General features: G+C 41.7%; 1 protein-coding gene across 3 annotated transcripts in view; it reads left to right on the forward strand.

Annotated features, from left to right (window-relative positions):
* SH2D4B (SH2 domain containing 4B) overlaps positions 1-15,090 on the forward strand; it is a gene marked incomplete at its 5' end in the record, with an annotated part of 93,932 nt that overhangs the window by 22,628 nt on the left and 56,214 nt on the right. For all 3 annotated transcript variants that reach the window (XM_082720140.1, XM_082720141.1, XM_082720142.1), the window contains 2 exons: positions 10,539-10,698; positions 11,682-11,829. In XM_082720140.1, the coding sequence (XP_082576266.1) occupies positions 10,539-10,698; positions 11,682-11,829 (308 nt within the window). The remainder of the gene's footprint in view (positions 1-10,538; positions 10,699-11,681; positions 11,830-15,090) is intronic.

A 15,090-nucleotide genomic window follows, 5' to 3' on the forward strand; every position in this document is an offset into this window, starting at 1 on the left:
TCTCTCTGCTTGAGTTATTTCACTATCATAATCTCTTCCAGTCCTGTCCATGTTGATGCAAAAGTTCGGTATCCTTTTTGATGGAAGCGTAATATTCCATTGTATGTAGGGACCATATCTTCTTTATCCATTTGTCCATTGAAGGGTATCTTGGTTCTTTCCACAGTTGGGCGATTGTGGCCATTGCTTCTATAAACAATGGGGGTACAGATGACCCTTCTTTTCAACTTCTTGAGGAACCTCCATACTGTTTCCCACAGTGGTGCACCAGCTTGTGTTCCCACCAACAAGGCACGAGGGCTCCTATTTCTCCCTAGTCTCTCTAACACTTGTTTCTTGCATTTGGACCGATAATATCTTGATTAAATGTTGACATTAGTGCCCCCTTTATTTTTATTTAAACACTACATACACAGTGGAGACCTACATTAATGCCTTCCTAAAATTTTATTCCCCCATCTCTCTCCCAATATACAACCCTTATTAAATTCAGTGCACATCATGTTTATATCCTTGCCATTCTGTGATATATATTTTGTATTCACTATGTTGCTTAATCATTATATGAATGACATTATGCTATATGCAACCTGAATTTAATTTTGTGGTTCTGCATTTTTAAAAGACATATATTTATATTGTTCAAATGTATTTATTTTTCTTGCTATAGAGTATTACATGATAAAAAACATATCATGATTTATTTGTCCATTTTTCTTTATTGGGTATTTATGTTGTTTCCAATTTTTCATATTTTGAAGTGTTAAATTTGAATAATATTTTCTCATTCGGTTTTCTCTGAGCACATTTGAAGGAGATTCTGTAAGTTATGTACCTGAAGTACTATTCCTTAGTAATGATGAATAGCATTTTCTGCTTAACTGAATGTTACCAAAGATCTTCCAAATGGTTGTATCAGTACCTTGTATCATCAGCAATTTGTAACAATTATTGTTGCTCCATATTCTTTCCAACACTTGCCTCATCAGACTTTTTACAAGATTCTTTCCAATCTTGTAGGAGTGAAATCTTGTAGGATTGTTCATTCTTGTTTTTATATGCTTCTGTCTAATTAGTGATAAAGTTAGGTCTCTTTAATATGTTAGTTTACTGTTTATGTTTCCTCTCCCGTGAAATGTCTGTTCATATCAATAACCCGACAGCAAGGTGTTAAGCTCAAAGAACAGAAAATCCAATCTGCAGGGATTTTCCTAGGTGGGGTTTGTTTTCCACCTAAGCAAAAAAAAAAAAAAAAAAAAAAAAAAAACTAGAAATAGGCAGACAGGAACTGGGTTATTGGCTCTGTGATGTCATTAATGTTGCTGGTTCTTCTTTCATGATCTTAAACGGTAGCTTAGTATATTGGGTCTTCAGGTAGTTCTTGTGTGTTTTTTTTTTTTTTTTTTTTAGCATCATGTGAAGAACAGAGGGAGGAAAGACTAGGTGTTAACTGTATCTAGACAGCAAACCTTTCTCACAGTCCCCTCACTACCTCCTACGTATAATAATTGGCCAGAACCTTGTCACATGGCCACCCTTTCCTGTAAGGGAGACAGAAGATGAGAACTTCAACCAAGGATATTGCTGTTTTGATTAAACTCTGTGTACTAAAACAAGGAAGCAACAGAAGGAGGCTAGAGGGCTAACCGGTAGGTAATGGAGGACATTTGGGACACTATATGTTGCCTTTTCTTCTGTGGGGTTGTTTATTATTTTCTTATTAGTTTATAAGAATTCCTTGTATATTCCAGATAAATATTATTATTTTTAAATATTTTATTTATATATCTGACAGAGTGAGAGCGTGAGCGAGCACAAGTAGGGGGTGGGACAGAGGGTGAGAAAGAATCTCAAGCAGACTCCCTGCTGAGCCCAGAGCGGAAACCAAGTCAGACACACCTAACTGGCGGAGCCACCCAGGAGTCCCTATTCCAGATCAATAGTTGTTGGCTTTTTTTTTTTTCCCAGTCAAGATTCTGTAAAAAAATTAAGCCCCGATATTCGAGCAGTGATTCTTGAATTGTGGTCTCTGGATTCCTGGAGGCGTGAGACTCTCCACATCAACAAGGTTAAAACTGTTCTCACAATAATACTGAGGTGTTCTCTGATCTACTCACCATGTTTACACTCGTACTAATGATGCGAAACCAAGAGCAGGTGAATCTGCTAGTACCTTAGGAGCAGTAGTCATTGTATTTTTTCAGTCACACATCACTCCTGGATGAAACAGTAAGCCTGTTCATTTGATTGTATGACAAAATGGGAAGTATGTATAGAGCATTTCTGCTGCATATTTGAGGAGGATGGGCATCTGCAGGAAAAGCTCTGTGGGATTTCCTTTTTTTTTTTTTTTAAGATTTTATTTATTTATTTGACAGACAGAGATCACAAGTAGGCAGAGAGGCAGGCAGAGAGAGAGGAGGAAGCAGGCTCCCTGCTGAGCAGAGAGCCCGATACAGGGCTCGATCCCAGGACCCTGGGATCATGACCTGATCCGAAGGCAGAGGCTTAACTCTCTGAGCTACCCAGGCACCCCCACTGTGGGATTTCTTAAGTCACGTGCTGCGCTAGCCTCTTTATTCCTAGAATGCCATTTTTACTTGAAGGAAGACTGACAGACAAGCTAGGTCTTTTGTAAGACTTGGGTATTTGGAAGTGAATCTGTCACTTCAAGAAAAACAACCGATGGAATTTATGCCAATGATAAAATCCCAGCTTTTAAGAAAAAAATTAGAATTTTGGGAAGACTTCTGTCACCAACAGTTTATTAAATTCCCAACACGTAGAGGCTTTTCTTATGAGATTCATTGTGATATTAACAAACATGATTTTCTGATATTATAAAAATAAAATATGTGCACATTTGGAATATTTGCTTGACTCTGTGAACCAACATTTTCCAAAGGACCAATGGATGACTTTGGAAGATCAGGCATTAGTGCATAATTCATTTGAAGCACAGAATAAACCAATGAATTTTTATTTTATTTTGCATTTTAAAATTTAAAATTTTTTATTTTGAAACAACTTTAGACTTGGGGAAGAGTTGCGAAGTGGCTCAGAGAATTCCCACATTGCCTTCACCCTGTTTCCCTGAATGGTAACATCTTGTGTTACCTTGGTCCACTGATCAAAACTAAGAAATTAACATGACCAATGAGTTCTAATATAACAAACTACAATAAATTCAGTGACATTTTTTTCAGGTTATATCACAACTAGCTTCTAAGAACTACCATTTGTTTGAGTTTCACTGTAGTATCAAAGAAGATTATCAATAAATATCTGAAAAACTATCCATGTTTTTCTTTTCTTCTCTTTTCTAACTATATATCTGTGAGAAGTAAAAAAAATTTTATATACTTCAACTAAAATTACATATTGCAACAGAGTGAATGTAAAAGCCATATGAGAATCCAGCTACTTTCTCTTAAGCTGAACATCAGGATAGATTTGCAAATATATGGAACAAGGCCACTCTTCTGATTAAATATTTTTGTTCTAGAATATATAGCTATTTTTCATAAAAATGTCATTTATGGTAATAAATAATGAATTTGCTGTTATTTTAAATAAGCATTAATTTTTTTCTGGTTTTAGTTTTGAATATGGTAGATATTAGTAGACATGGCTCAAATAAATAAAATCATTTGAGTCACTTGATATTTTTAAAGAATGTAAAGGGGTCCTGAGAGCAAATTACCTGAGAACAGCTTCCATAAGGATCCATTGTATGTAATGGGTTAACTTTTCTACAATGCACTGAGGCTAGTACTATCTATATGTACCATCTTTGGGAGAACTGAGAAAAATTGTCATTCAAATTACGTTTTATAGAGCTTATCGGGTCTCACAGGAGCCCAGTAGGGAAAGCTTGTTGTAGACATTAATAAGTTAATAGATGTAAAATATGTTGAACCGTGATTAGCAGATAAGCCCTCTGTAGACGTGAGCTGTTATTATTGCTTTAATTAATTCCTGCAATCATTTGACAGTTATGTGTACTCAAATATCTTCTCTCTGCTGGTGGCCTGATTTTTAATTGTCTTTATGGTGTGCCTTTTTGTGTAGAAACTTTAAGTTTTAATCTGTGTTCAAATTTATCGACACTGTTTCTCATAGTTCATTCTTTTTACATCTCATAGAAGAAATTCTTCCCTTCCCCAAAGTTATAATGATGTGCTTTTATACTTCCCTCTAAAAATTTCCAAGTTTCCAAGCATTCCTTTTCACCAACTCATGAAACCACTCTTGTTAAGATAAGCATGCCTTCATGGTGCCAAAGTCAGTGGCTGGTCCTCTGTCTTTAATCTGTTGACCCATGAGCAGCCTTTGCCTCAGTCGATGTTTCCTTAATTCCTGAAATTCTTTCTCCCTTTGGCTTCAGGGATATAGCTTTTGGGGGGTTATTCTCCTGCTCATAATCTTCTTTGTCCTTGGCTTCTTCGGCGGTCTTCCTCCTAAGTGTTGAAATAACCTGGACCTCCAACTTTGCACCTCTTCTCTCTTCTATCTGTCTTCACGTTCTCTTCGTTCTCATCTTGTTTTGTGGCTTTAAATGTCTAAACACTGATGATTCCAAAAATGTACACCTTCATTCTAGCCTCTCCTCTCAACTCTGTTTCATTCAACTCCCTCTTGGATATCTAATAAGCATCTCAAACTTCATTTGACCCAAACAGAATCACTGATTTCTCCAAGTTGTTTCTTCCATGGTGCCAAACCCATGCCTTCTGTTGTTTCAGCTTGGAATGTTGGACTTTTCTCGTTGTCTTTCTTTCACAATTCACAACCAGATTTTAGGCAAATTTTGCTTTTTCCTTCAGCGTATGTCCTAAACCTTAACCACGTTGCGCCTCCTCCCACCATGGTTGGGGCTGCGGCTTCTCCACCTTCCTTCCCACTCTCCTTCCTGCCCCCCTTTGCAGCCACAGTGGCCTCTGCTGTCCTTTGAGCTCACCAAGCACATCACCAGCCCCTCCCTCAGGAATGATCCTGTTCAGGCTCCTGCCTTGCCCATAGAGCCTTCGTTCCTGCTCACCCTCTAGGAGTCAGATTCCTAGTGTCCCCTGTTTGCTTCAGGACCAGGTGGAGTCTAAGGCTTCAGCGCTGCTCTCTTCTTCACTTTCCTGTTTCGTATAGATTCCCAATACAATTTCTTGTATTCCTATGCATTTTGTCTTGCCATTTTGTATCTATTATTGTTATGTGTTCGGAGAAGAGAAGTACATCTTTACTGGGACATCCGAAAGAAAAGCTTTTATGCCTGTAATTTTTCTTGTGAGCTCACTATTATGTGCGCTTATATTTTTTGGCTACATTTCCCCTTTATGTAATATGTAATTGCAATTTTGATTTTTTCTGAGGTTCATAGGTTATCTAGGAGATACTTTCTTTTCTTTTTTATGTCTAAGAGAGAGAGAGTGAGAAAGTATGATCAGGGTGAGGGAGGGAAGAGAGACTCTTAAGAGAATCTTTAGCAGGCTCTAGGTTCAGCACAGAGCCTGATGCAGGGCCTGGTCCCATCACCCTGAGATCCTGACCTGAGCCGAAACCAAGAGTTGGTCCTTTTTTTTTTTTTTTTTAACGATTTTATTTATTTATTTGAGAGAGAAGGAAGAGATAAAGAGATAGTGAGAGAGAGCATGAGCCAGGAAGAGAGGGGGAAGCAGGCTCTTCACTAAGCAGGGAGCCCTATGGGGGGCTCCATCCCAGAACCCTGGGATTGTGACTTGAGCTAAAGATACTTAATCGACTGAGCCACCCAAAAGCCCACTAGAAGATATTTTCTTAATTACTAATTTATTAATGGCTTTTAAAAATGGCTATTTTTCTATAAATTCCCAATTTTTCCTGTTATTATTAGAGATTATGGCCTATAATTTTTTTTTTATCATGATTGCAAGCTCAAGAGGAAAAACAAGTATAGTCTCAAAGCTTAAGGAATAAGGTTCTGTAATTGTTAAATAAAATTTTTTTCACAATATTATTCAAATCTTCAATATTATTAATTTTTAAAATCTGTGTGATCCACCAACCTCTGAATAAACACAGTAAAATTCCCCACCATATATACATTTTCAAATTCTCCTTGAATTGCTAGGAGTTTCTGTTTGATGCAATTTTCTGCTATGTTGTATCCAGTTTTATGACTTATATTTTCTTTGTGGAGTGTATTTTTGTTGTCACGCAATATTCTTCTTTGTCTTTTTTTAACACATTTGTCCTTGCATTTGCTTTGCCCAATATTGCCACTCCTACTTTCTTTTTGCTCAACTTTGCATGGTCTACTGTTGCCTAGCTCTTTACTTTTAATGTTTTCTTGTAAAAAAGAGTGTTTTAAAAAATATTTACTCATTTATTTTATTTTTTTTAAATTTTTATTTATTTATTTTTAAAGATTTTATTTATTTATTTGGCAGACAGAGAGATCACAAGTAGGCAGAGAGGCAGGCAGAGAGAGGAGGAAGCAGGCTCCCTGCTGAGCAGAGAGCCTGATGTGGGTGGGGCTCGATCCCAGAAGCCTGGGATCATGACCTGAGCCGAAGGCAGAGGCTTTATAACCAACTGAGCCACCCAGGCGCCCCTTACTTATTTATTTTAAAGAGAGAGCGAAAATGTACGTTCGAGAGCATGAAGGGGGCAGGCGGAGAGGCAGAGAGAGAAGCAGACTTCCTGCTGAGCCTGGAGTCTGATGTGGGACTCGATCCCAGGATCCTGAGATCATGACCCGAACTGAAATTAAGAGTCAGATGCTCAACCACTGAACCACCCAGATGCCCCCAAAATTGTATGTTTTATTTAAATAAAACTGTTAGATTTTATTTTATTTATTTATTTTAAAGATCTATTTATTCATTTGAGAAGGGGAGTAGAGGGAGAGGGAGAGAGAATCCTAAGCAAACTCCCTGCTGAGCATAGAGCCCAATGCAGAGCTCGATCTCATGAGCCTGAGATTACAACCACGGGTCAGATGCTTAAACAACTATGTCATCCAGGTGCCCCTAGATTTTATTTTTTAATCCTATCTGACAGTCTCAGAATTTTAACGGAAGAATTAATTCTGTTCATGTTTTTGTGTTAGTGAATGTACTTAGGGTTTAGGGCTTTGGTGTTATTTTGTGTTATCTATATCCATTTGGGATGTGCTTGACCTGACATACTGGAATATCTGGCAAATAGTTGCTTAATTAAATCAACATTTCATGTTTATATTATCACATTTCATTTGATAATGGTTCAACTGCATTCTTCAAAGTTTGTTATTTGTCTCAGATGGTGAGGCCTCTGGAAGTCCCTGCATGGCTAGTAGGAGCATAGCTGCTCAGGAAAATCATCAAGGCCCTGCCTCCTTCTCTCTTTGCACTTCCTGGCCTTTAGCTGTGGCTTTCTTCCTCATGGTGGCAAAAGTCTTCGGGCAATTCCTGGCTTCATGTCTTCAGTCCAGGGAGGAGGAAGGAGGAAATAAAAGAGGAGGAGTGAAGGGATTTTTCCTAAGGAGATTTCCCTTTTGGTTCAGAGGGGAAAGCCCTTTACTAGGAATTCTGTTTACATCTGCTTTGTCAGAAACCGGGGACATACAGTTCTCCTAGACTGATCCCTCGCTAATTCTACTTGCCCTTTGAGGCTGGCATAGAAACTTGCCTCTCTTGAAGCTGCAAGATTCCTACACACCCTGAGCAGATGTGGATTTTCTGATAAGGGAGGATGGCGCGGTTGGAGGGGCGGTGGCTGGGCAGTGACACTGTCTGCTCTAATGCTACATAGTGTATGTTTCCTCTTGCCCTTCATAGATCTTTGCAAGATTGATAAATCTATTATCATTTATTCCCCCCCCACTATTAATCTGGAAGTTTTAGAATGTTAATAGTGTTTTATCAGTCATAACTCAGCCTGTGGTTCTCTATGACAATGTTGCTTTTACCATGCAAAAGAGTAACAGTAGCCTCCTTATATTAGTCAGGGAGTTAATGCTGCTTTAGGCAATGGATAATCCCTGAAATTTCAGTGGATTAGTATAAAGAAGGTTTATTTCTTGATGTGGATTGGGTAGCTCTTCTGGGTCACTGGCTTTCAAACACTCATGGATCAGGCTGCTTTTTTCCTCGCAGTAGTGCCATCTTGGATGACATGGGGGGATGAGAGACGGTATTTGGAAAAGTCACACCAACCGCAACAGTCGCAGCCTGAAAGGGTACAGATCACCTCCTCTGACATCCACAGTCTAAAATTCATTCAACATGGCCACATTGGATTGAAGGGGAGCTGAGGAAAGTAGTCATGTGGTGGGCTCAGGGAGGAGAAACGTGCCAGACAGTATGGTGGTGGTCCCAGATTGTCATTCTGGTCCCGCCCACATTGCATTCTCCTCTTCCATATAAATACACTCATCACCACCTTAAGGGGATACTCTCAAGTCCCAGGCAGTCACTGCATCCTGCCCGAAGTCCACCGTCTGCATGGGTTCTGCATTAATCTCTCTAATGTCTGGGGGTGGCTGAAAAGTCATGTCATCTAAACACCCTCCTCCTTTACAACACAGTGTGCGGCGGTAGAGCGGAGTGAGAATGTACACCATGGAAAAGGGGAGAATGTGAGCCCTACTTGGTCACTAGCTGATAGCATTCCTGCAGTCCCCACAGGTCAGGCTGTACCAGTTTTCTGCCCCAGCACTGAAGGGACAGACTTCAATAAGGGCAGGACTGTGCCCTCGAGGAGCCGCCTCCCTGTTCTTTGCTCCCCGTGGCCTCATCTGAGGTGAGTGTTGAGGACCACGCCCTCCTTGGACCACTACTGTCTTTGAAACCTTCTTCCTGTCCATTCATTGAGGTTGGGTACCTAAGAGTGGTTGACGTCTTGAACAATCAAAGGCTTTTTTCAGCCCAGACTCAAAAAACTTAGGAGGCTTCTGATCTGTTCGGTTCCATGTTCCATGTAACCACAGCTTTTCTAGACATTTTTTGCAAGTTGACAGCCATTCTCTGCCTCTAATCCCCTGTATCTCTCCTTTGAACCAAAGGGCATCTATCTATCCCAGGATTTTTGAAAAATATCACAAGAGATTGTACTCTTAAGGCACTTGTGTTAGCCTGACTCCTCTGACAAGCAGAGACAGGGATGGGGTTACACACACAAGAACTTTATTCAGGAAATACAACTGTCCTCGTGGGAGAGAAGTGACAGAGTCCTGGAGGAGTGTGGGAGAGCCATTGTGTAGCAACACAAGCTTGACATTGAGTGAAAGAGGTGTGGAAGGCAGAGGTGTTCTAGGCAGGAGGAAGGGTGGTAGGAGGGGAGGGTTATTAGACACTCATGCAGCCCAAGGGAGGTTTGTCAAGGGTCATTGACATTGCCCATCCGAAGTCTGCTGTTCTCCAGGAATGGGCCCACCATGGTCAGTCAAAGCCTGGGAGCCGCCTCTGGGAAGCATGGTGGCGGGCAAACACAGGCACGTAGGAACTGAAGAGCTTGCTCCCTTCAGCTCCCCTGCAGTTGGATGACCGTGGAGCACATTCTGGCCACCGCAGTGTTCTATGCCCTTGGTCATTTTCTTTACCTTAGAAGTTCTATTGGGCTCTGTCATGCAAACTTTAAGAAAATCCCCTCTCTTGTACTTTGGGCCCTAGAAGCAGGTGGTTCTTTCCAATCCTACAAAGTCCCAGATTGCTGTGTTCTCTCTATTCCCTTTCATTTTTACTTGCAAAGCACTCAGTTCTTTCTGGAACTCACTTCTTTCTCTTAACACCTTGCTGAACACAGCTGCTGGCCAGCAACATGCACCACTAATGTCCTGTTCGCCCATCTCTTGCCTCAGAGTGGCAGGTTTAGAAGGTGTGAGGGTCTGCCTTTCCAGTTACCCCAACTGCTGATTTTGTCAGATGTTTTGCTCTTGTGTTAACACGGACCCCTAGGCATTCCTTCTGTCTGCTGCGGAATTTCACCTCCTTGCTAAGGCAATGACAAATAGTTGATATTTCTGTTCCTGCACTGTCAGGTTTTGGGGATCAATTTCCATTTTAATCACGGTGATCAATGGAATCTGTTGCAACAGGTGAACGAAGCAATCTCAGTGGCTTAATAGGGCACCAGTTTATTTCTTGCTCATATTACAGGTTACTGTGGGTCAGAGGCCTAGGCTCTGTATCTTGCAACACTGTCTCCAATTCCTTATTTCCAGCCAGTGGACAGGAGGGAGGGAGAGAGAGAGAAGGTGTGGACAGACTGATGGACACACTCTCTCCTGCTGTTCTGTGTGCTGAAGATCTCCGAGGCGCTCAGCCGCCGACCCCAGTTCCAGCCTCGGGCACCTGCTTCAGCGGGCTGACTTGGCAGCTGTGTTGCTCCCTGGAGAGAGTGGGAAGGAAAGGTGGAAGTGGACCTGCACTCAGGCTGATCTCTCTCTGGGAGGCTTTTTGTAGATGACAATGTTGTGTAGAGACAACATTGTGCACCATTGGCCAACCTAGCTCCTCCTGGACTGATTATAACTGAGACCTGTTTCTTCTTCCTTCCTTGTTCCTCCTTCCGCTGTGAGGCAGCAAGCGACAAGCATATCCAGTGGCTCCTGGGGGCGGATGGTGACGTCTGGGTCTGGATCATGGGAGAAGGTCCCGGGGACAAGCCCTATGAAGAGATCTCTGAGGAGCTGATTGCAGAGAGGGCGCGGCTGCAGGCCCAGAGGGAGGCGGAGGAGCTCTGGTGAGAGGTGCAGATGGGTGTTGGGTGGGGTCTGCACATGGAGCCCAGGCTGGGTCCAAGCTGAAGGACCGTAGGCTGTGGGTGGAAGGGAGCAGGTCCCAGGCAGCAGGCTGACCCTGTTGAGCTCAGCTAAGATTAGGGAACCAAGGATCAGAGTCTTCATCAAGTAGATCTTGTAAGCTCAGATCCTGGCTCCCCCAGGGAGTAGTGAGCTGATCTGGGGTCTCGGTTTTCACATCTGTGTTGTGGGCCTAACACCCTTTCCATCTGGACGTAGTTTGGGTTCACTGAGATAATACAGATGGGACAGTAGAGAAACTGGATTCACCATTGTCATCAGCTTGTTCCTCTTCCTTTTAGCTGCATTTTGCACCCAATGTGGATAGTTGAGTCCCTGGTGAGATTTGGAGTCAGACTTCTTTCATAAACAACTTTTAACTTTTTTTTTTGTCCAAGTTGGAGAGCCATATGAAGTTGACTCCAACATTTCACCCCACAACTTTTAATGACAGTATTTTAATTGTAAAATTGTAACAACAACTCAAACACCCACCGCCTAAGATAACTATGGTGAGCATTTAGGCAACACCTTGATAAATTGATTAATATAGATTCACAATGTTATTTAAGATTACTATATGGTATCCTATTACATGAGAAACCCAACTTGATCTTGTGGATGGACATTTAGGTTGTCCTCCAATTGTTATGTTCATCCTCCGATGAACCTCTTCTAGTTACACCTTTGTGATCTTAAGTGAGAAAAAGGATTTTGAGTACCCCCCTCTCGGCTTCCAGAACAATTTGGGTGATTTACACTACCCAACAGGACAGTGACTATTTTCCCACAACTTTGCCAGCATTGAGTTTTGGCATTCTGATAGACCAAGACATATTGCTCCTGGTTTTCATTTGAAGTCCTGTGGTTATGTGGTCCTTCAATTTCCTACCTGAGCTCATACCTGCTGGTGTTCTCTTGCAAGGAGACAGAAAGAGGCAGAAATCACCAAGAAGTTTCGGGATGCTCTGGCCAATGAGAAAGCCCGGATCCTGGCGGAGAAGTGGAAAGTGGAGATGGAGGACCGGAAGGCTGCCAAAGTTCTGGAAGAACGCATCCGTGAGGAGTTCAAGGTGAGTCAACAGGTGGAGCATCTGCGTGCGGCCACCAACGCCAGCTCCCAGGCTACTGGTGCCCATCTCTTGATCAGTACTGAGTGCTTTATGGGAACAGAAATCTTACATGTCTGAGCAGGGAGGAACGTAACTCCCCATTTGAGTCAATCCACTTCTCATTGGATAGATGAGGAAACTAAGTGTTAGACAGAGGAAGAGTCTTGCCAACGACATCGTGTAGGAGGGGCTGGAAACAGGACCAGAACTCAGACCTTCTGTCTCATAACCCAAGGGGCTTGGAAAGGGACCCAGAAAGTGCTAAGTTTGTAGTCAGACCAAACTGGGATCCAGTTCTAATTCTCCTGGTTAGTCCTGTGTGACCTTGGAAAGCTTGCTGAACTTCTCTTAGCCTTCACTTTCTTGTTTATAATATTAGAGTAACAACAGCCCCATCTTAAGATTTTTGGAGGATTCAAGGAGATGAAAAATGGACATTTTCCGGCCTTGGAGAGGGAGTTGTTGGGAACCTTGCATCTGTACTCCTTCTGGGAATGTTAGGACTTAGTAAAAGAGCTTTATTTACATTGTCCTCTGGTAAGAAACGTAGGTTAACTGAGAAAAAACTGTTTTTCTGGTTCCCATTTTACAATTTACTTTTTTTCTGTAGGAATAATAAATTGAGAGGGGGAGAAAACTGAGAAAATTCATATAAGTGAAAAGAAGAAAATAAGAATCATGTCAAATCCCAACAATCATATTATTTTATGAAATGTATATTCATGGCAGGCAGGCGGAGAGAGAGGGGCAAGCAGGCTCCCTGCTGGGCAGAGAGCCTGGTGTGAGGCTCGATCCCAGGACCCTGAGATCATGACCTGAGCTGAAGGCTAAGGCTTAACCCACTGAGCCACCCAGGCGCCCCAAACATTTAAACATTTTAATAATACTTTTTCCTATAATGATTAGACAATGAGGACAGTGGCCCCTCAAGATCATTTATGTTGCAAATTATTTTTCTCAGAGGATTTTTTTTCTTTGAAAGAGAGAGAGCAAGCAGGGGGAAGGGCAGAGAGAGAGAGAAAGAATCTTCAGCAGGCTCCACACCCAGGGCAGAGCCCCCGGGCGGGACTCCGTCTCACAACCCTGAGATCATGACCTGAACTGAAATCACGAGTCAGATCCTCAACAGACTGAGCCACCCAGGGGCCTCTCAGGATTGTTTTTTTCTTAATTTTGGTTGTAGTGCTTTCAGGTGTACAGAAGATTAAAATTTTTATTAGCCAACTACATCAAGGTTTAAAAAAAGATTTGTTTCATGCTAAGAAAGACCTGTGCTACTATAAGCTTGTACTCCTATTAATCGACATTGTTCTATTTATCGTTCGTGATTTTATTTCTCACTTCTTTTCCTTCCACATGGTCGGCAGATTGTGCCATCGTCGTTTACTATATAATCTCTCCTCTCCTCTCTCATAGCACTTGCTGCCTCGATTCTTCTTACAGACCTTTGGATCTCTTCATGGATTTTTCTTCTTTGATTTTTTTCCTGAGCCAGATTTGCTTATTTAATGACTGTAGCATTTAAAATGAGTTTTGGGGCTCCTGGGTGGCTCAGTCGTTAAGTGTCTGCCTTCTGCTCAGGTCCTGATCCCAGGGTCCTGGGACTGAGCCCTGCATCCGGCTCCCTGCTCTGTGGGAAGCCTGCTTCTCCCTCTCCGCCTCCCCTTGCTTGTGTTCCCTCTCTCGCTGTGTCTCTGTCAAATAAATAAATAAATAAATAAATAAATAACATCTTTTAAAAAAGTAAATAAAATGAGTTTTAACAACTGCTAAGGTAAGAACCTATCATTGCTCTTCATTTTCAAGATGTCCTTGGCTGATTCTACCCATTTTTTTTTTTTTCTGCTCAAGATAAATTTGAATCTTTGCATCACTATCTTCCTCCCACAAACACATGCGCGCGCGCACACACACACACACACACACACACACACACCACACCACACAATGATTTTTAACTGGAATTACATTAGCCTTACAGATGTATTTGTGGAGGACGCACATTTTTTCCAATACTAAATCATTCAGTCTTGTTCAGGATATGGTATGGTCTCCCAGTTACTTAAAACCTCTTTTTGTCTTTGATAAAGTGATTTTGCTATCGTTTTTGTTTGTTTGTTTTTTAAACATCTGTAAATGCATGGGCCACCCAATCCCAAACATTCACGATAACTTATATGTAATGTTGTGCTTTCATCTTTTGGGCTTTGGTAAAATTTATTGTTTTACTTAAATGTCCCACATCTCTTTTCTTGTTAAACTGTAGGTTTAATATTTGTTACTGTGATTGTGAATAAGATTGTTCTTAAAACCTAGTGTAATTGCTGGTTACATATTTATATTGTTACTGATCTTATTTAATTTTCCCTTGAGGATTTTATACACACACACACACACACACACACACAGGATTCTCTTGAGTTTTTAAGGGAAGCAATAGTTACTCTCCAAACCTTTTTTTTAAAAGTAATTTCAAATTTGCAGCAAAACTGGAAAAAAAGTATTCGTAGATGTAAGGTTTTTTCCGGCGAGATAAACACAACACCAGGCAAAGTGGGTGCAAGGCAAGATTTATTAAAAACACTCTCCGGCGAAGTTTCAGGGCTCAGGAAAAGGGGAGCCAGGAAAGTTGCGCCAGGAGGAGGTGGGCACCCTCGGGTGAGGTTCTGCGACTCTGGAAAGCAGAGTGGCGGAAGTCACGCCCAAGGCAGGGAGGAGGGGGCTTTTAAGGGGTCTTGGGGAAAGCTCAGGGGTCTTTTGGCAAGTTTCCCTTATTTGGATATCCTGCCTGCTCATCGGGATCCCATTGATCCACAGGAGCCCGGGGCGGGGGTCTCAGGTTCCTGCTTGGGCCTTTGTTCTCCTGTCCGAGCTCAGGTCTTGTGGCGGGAACTTTCGCCATCTTTGGTAGCCCTTCCTGCCAGCCCAACAGTAGAATTTCCACTGAAATTCACCAGTCATTAACATCTTGTCACATTTGTGTTGACTCTTTTCTCCCCTCCTCTAAATCTGCATCTATCTGTACACACACGGATATATACATACACATACACACAGATATATTTCTGTCGTGACTGCTACATTGTTTCGTTAAGCAATTTGAAAGGAAGCTGTAGATACTGTAGACTCTAGCCCAGGGCTTACCAAACTCTTTTTTGTAAAGATCCAGATAGTTAATATTCTAGGTTTTGTCAGCCACACTTTCTCTGTCACAACTACTCA

This window comes from Mustela nivalis (genome assembly GCF_964662115.1).
Source record: "Mustela nivalis genome assembly, chromosome: 2".
Taxonomy (NCBI): Eukaryota; Metazoa; Chordata; class Mammalia; order Carnivora; family Mustelidae; genus Mustela; species Mustela nivalis.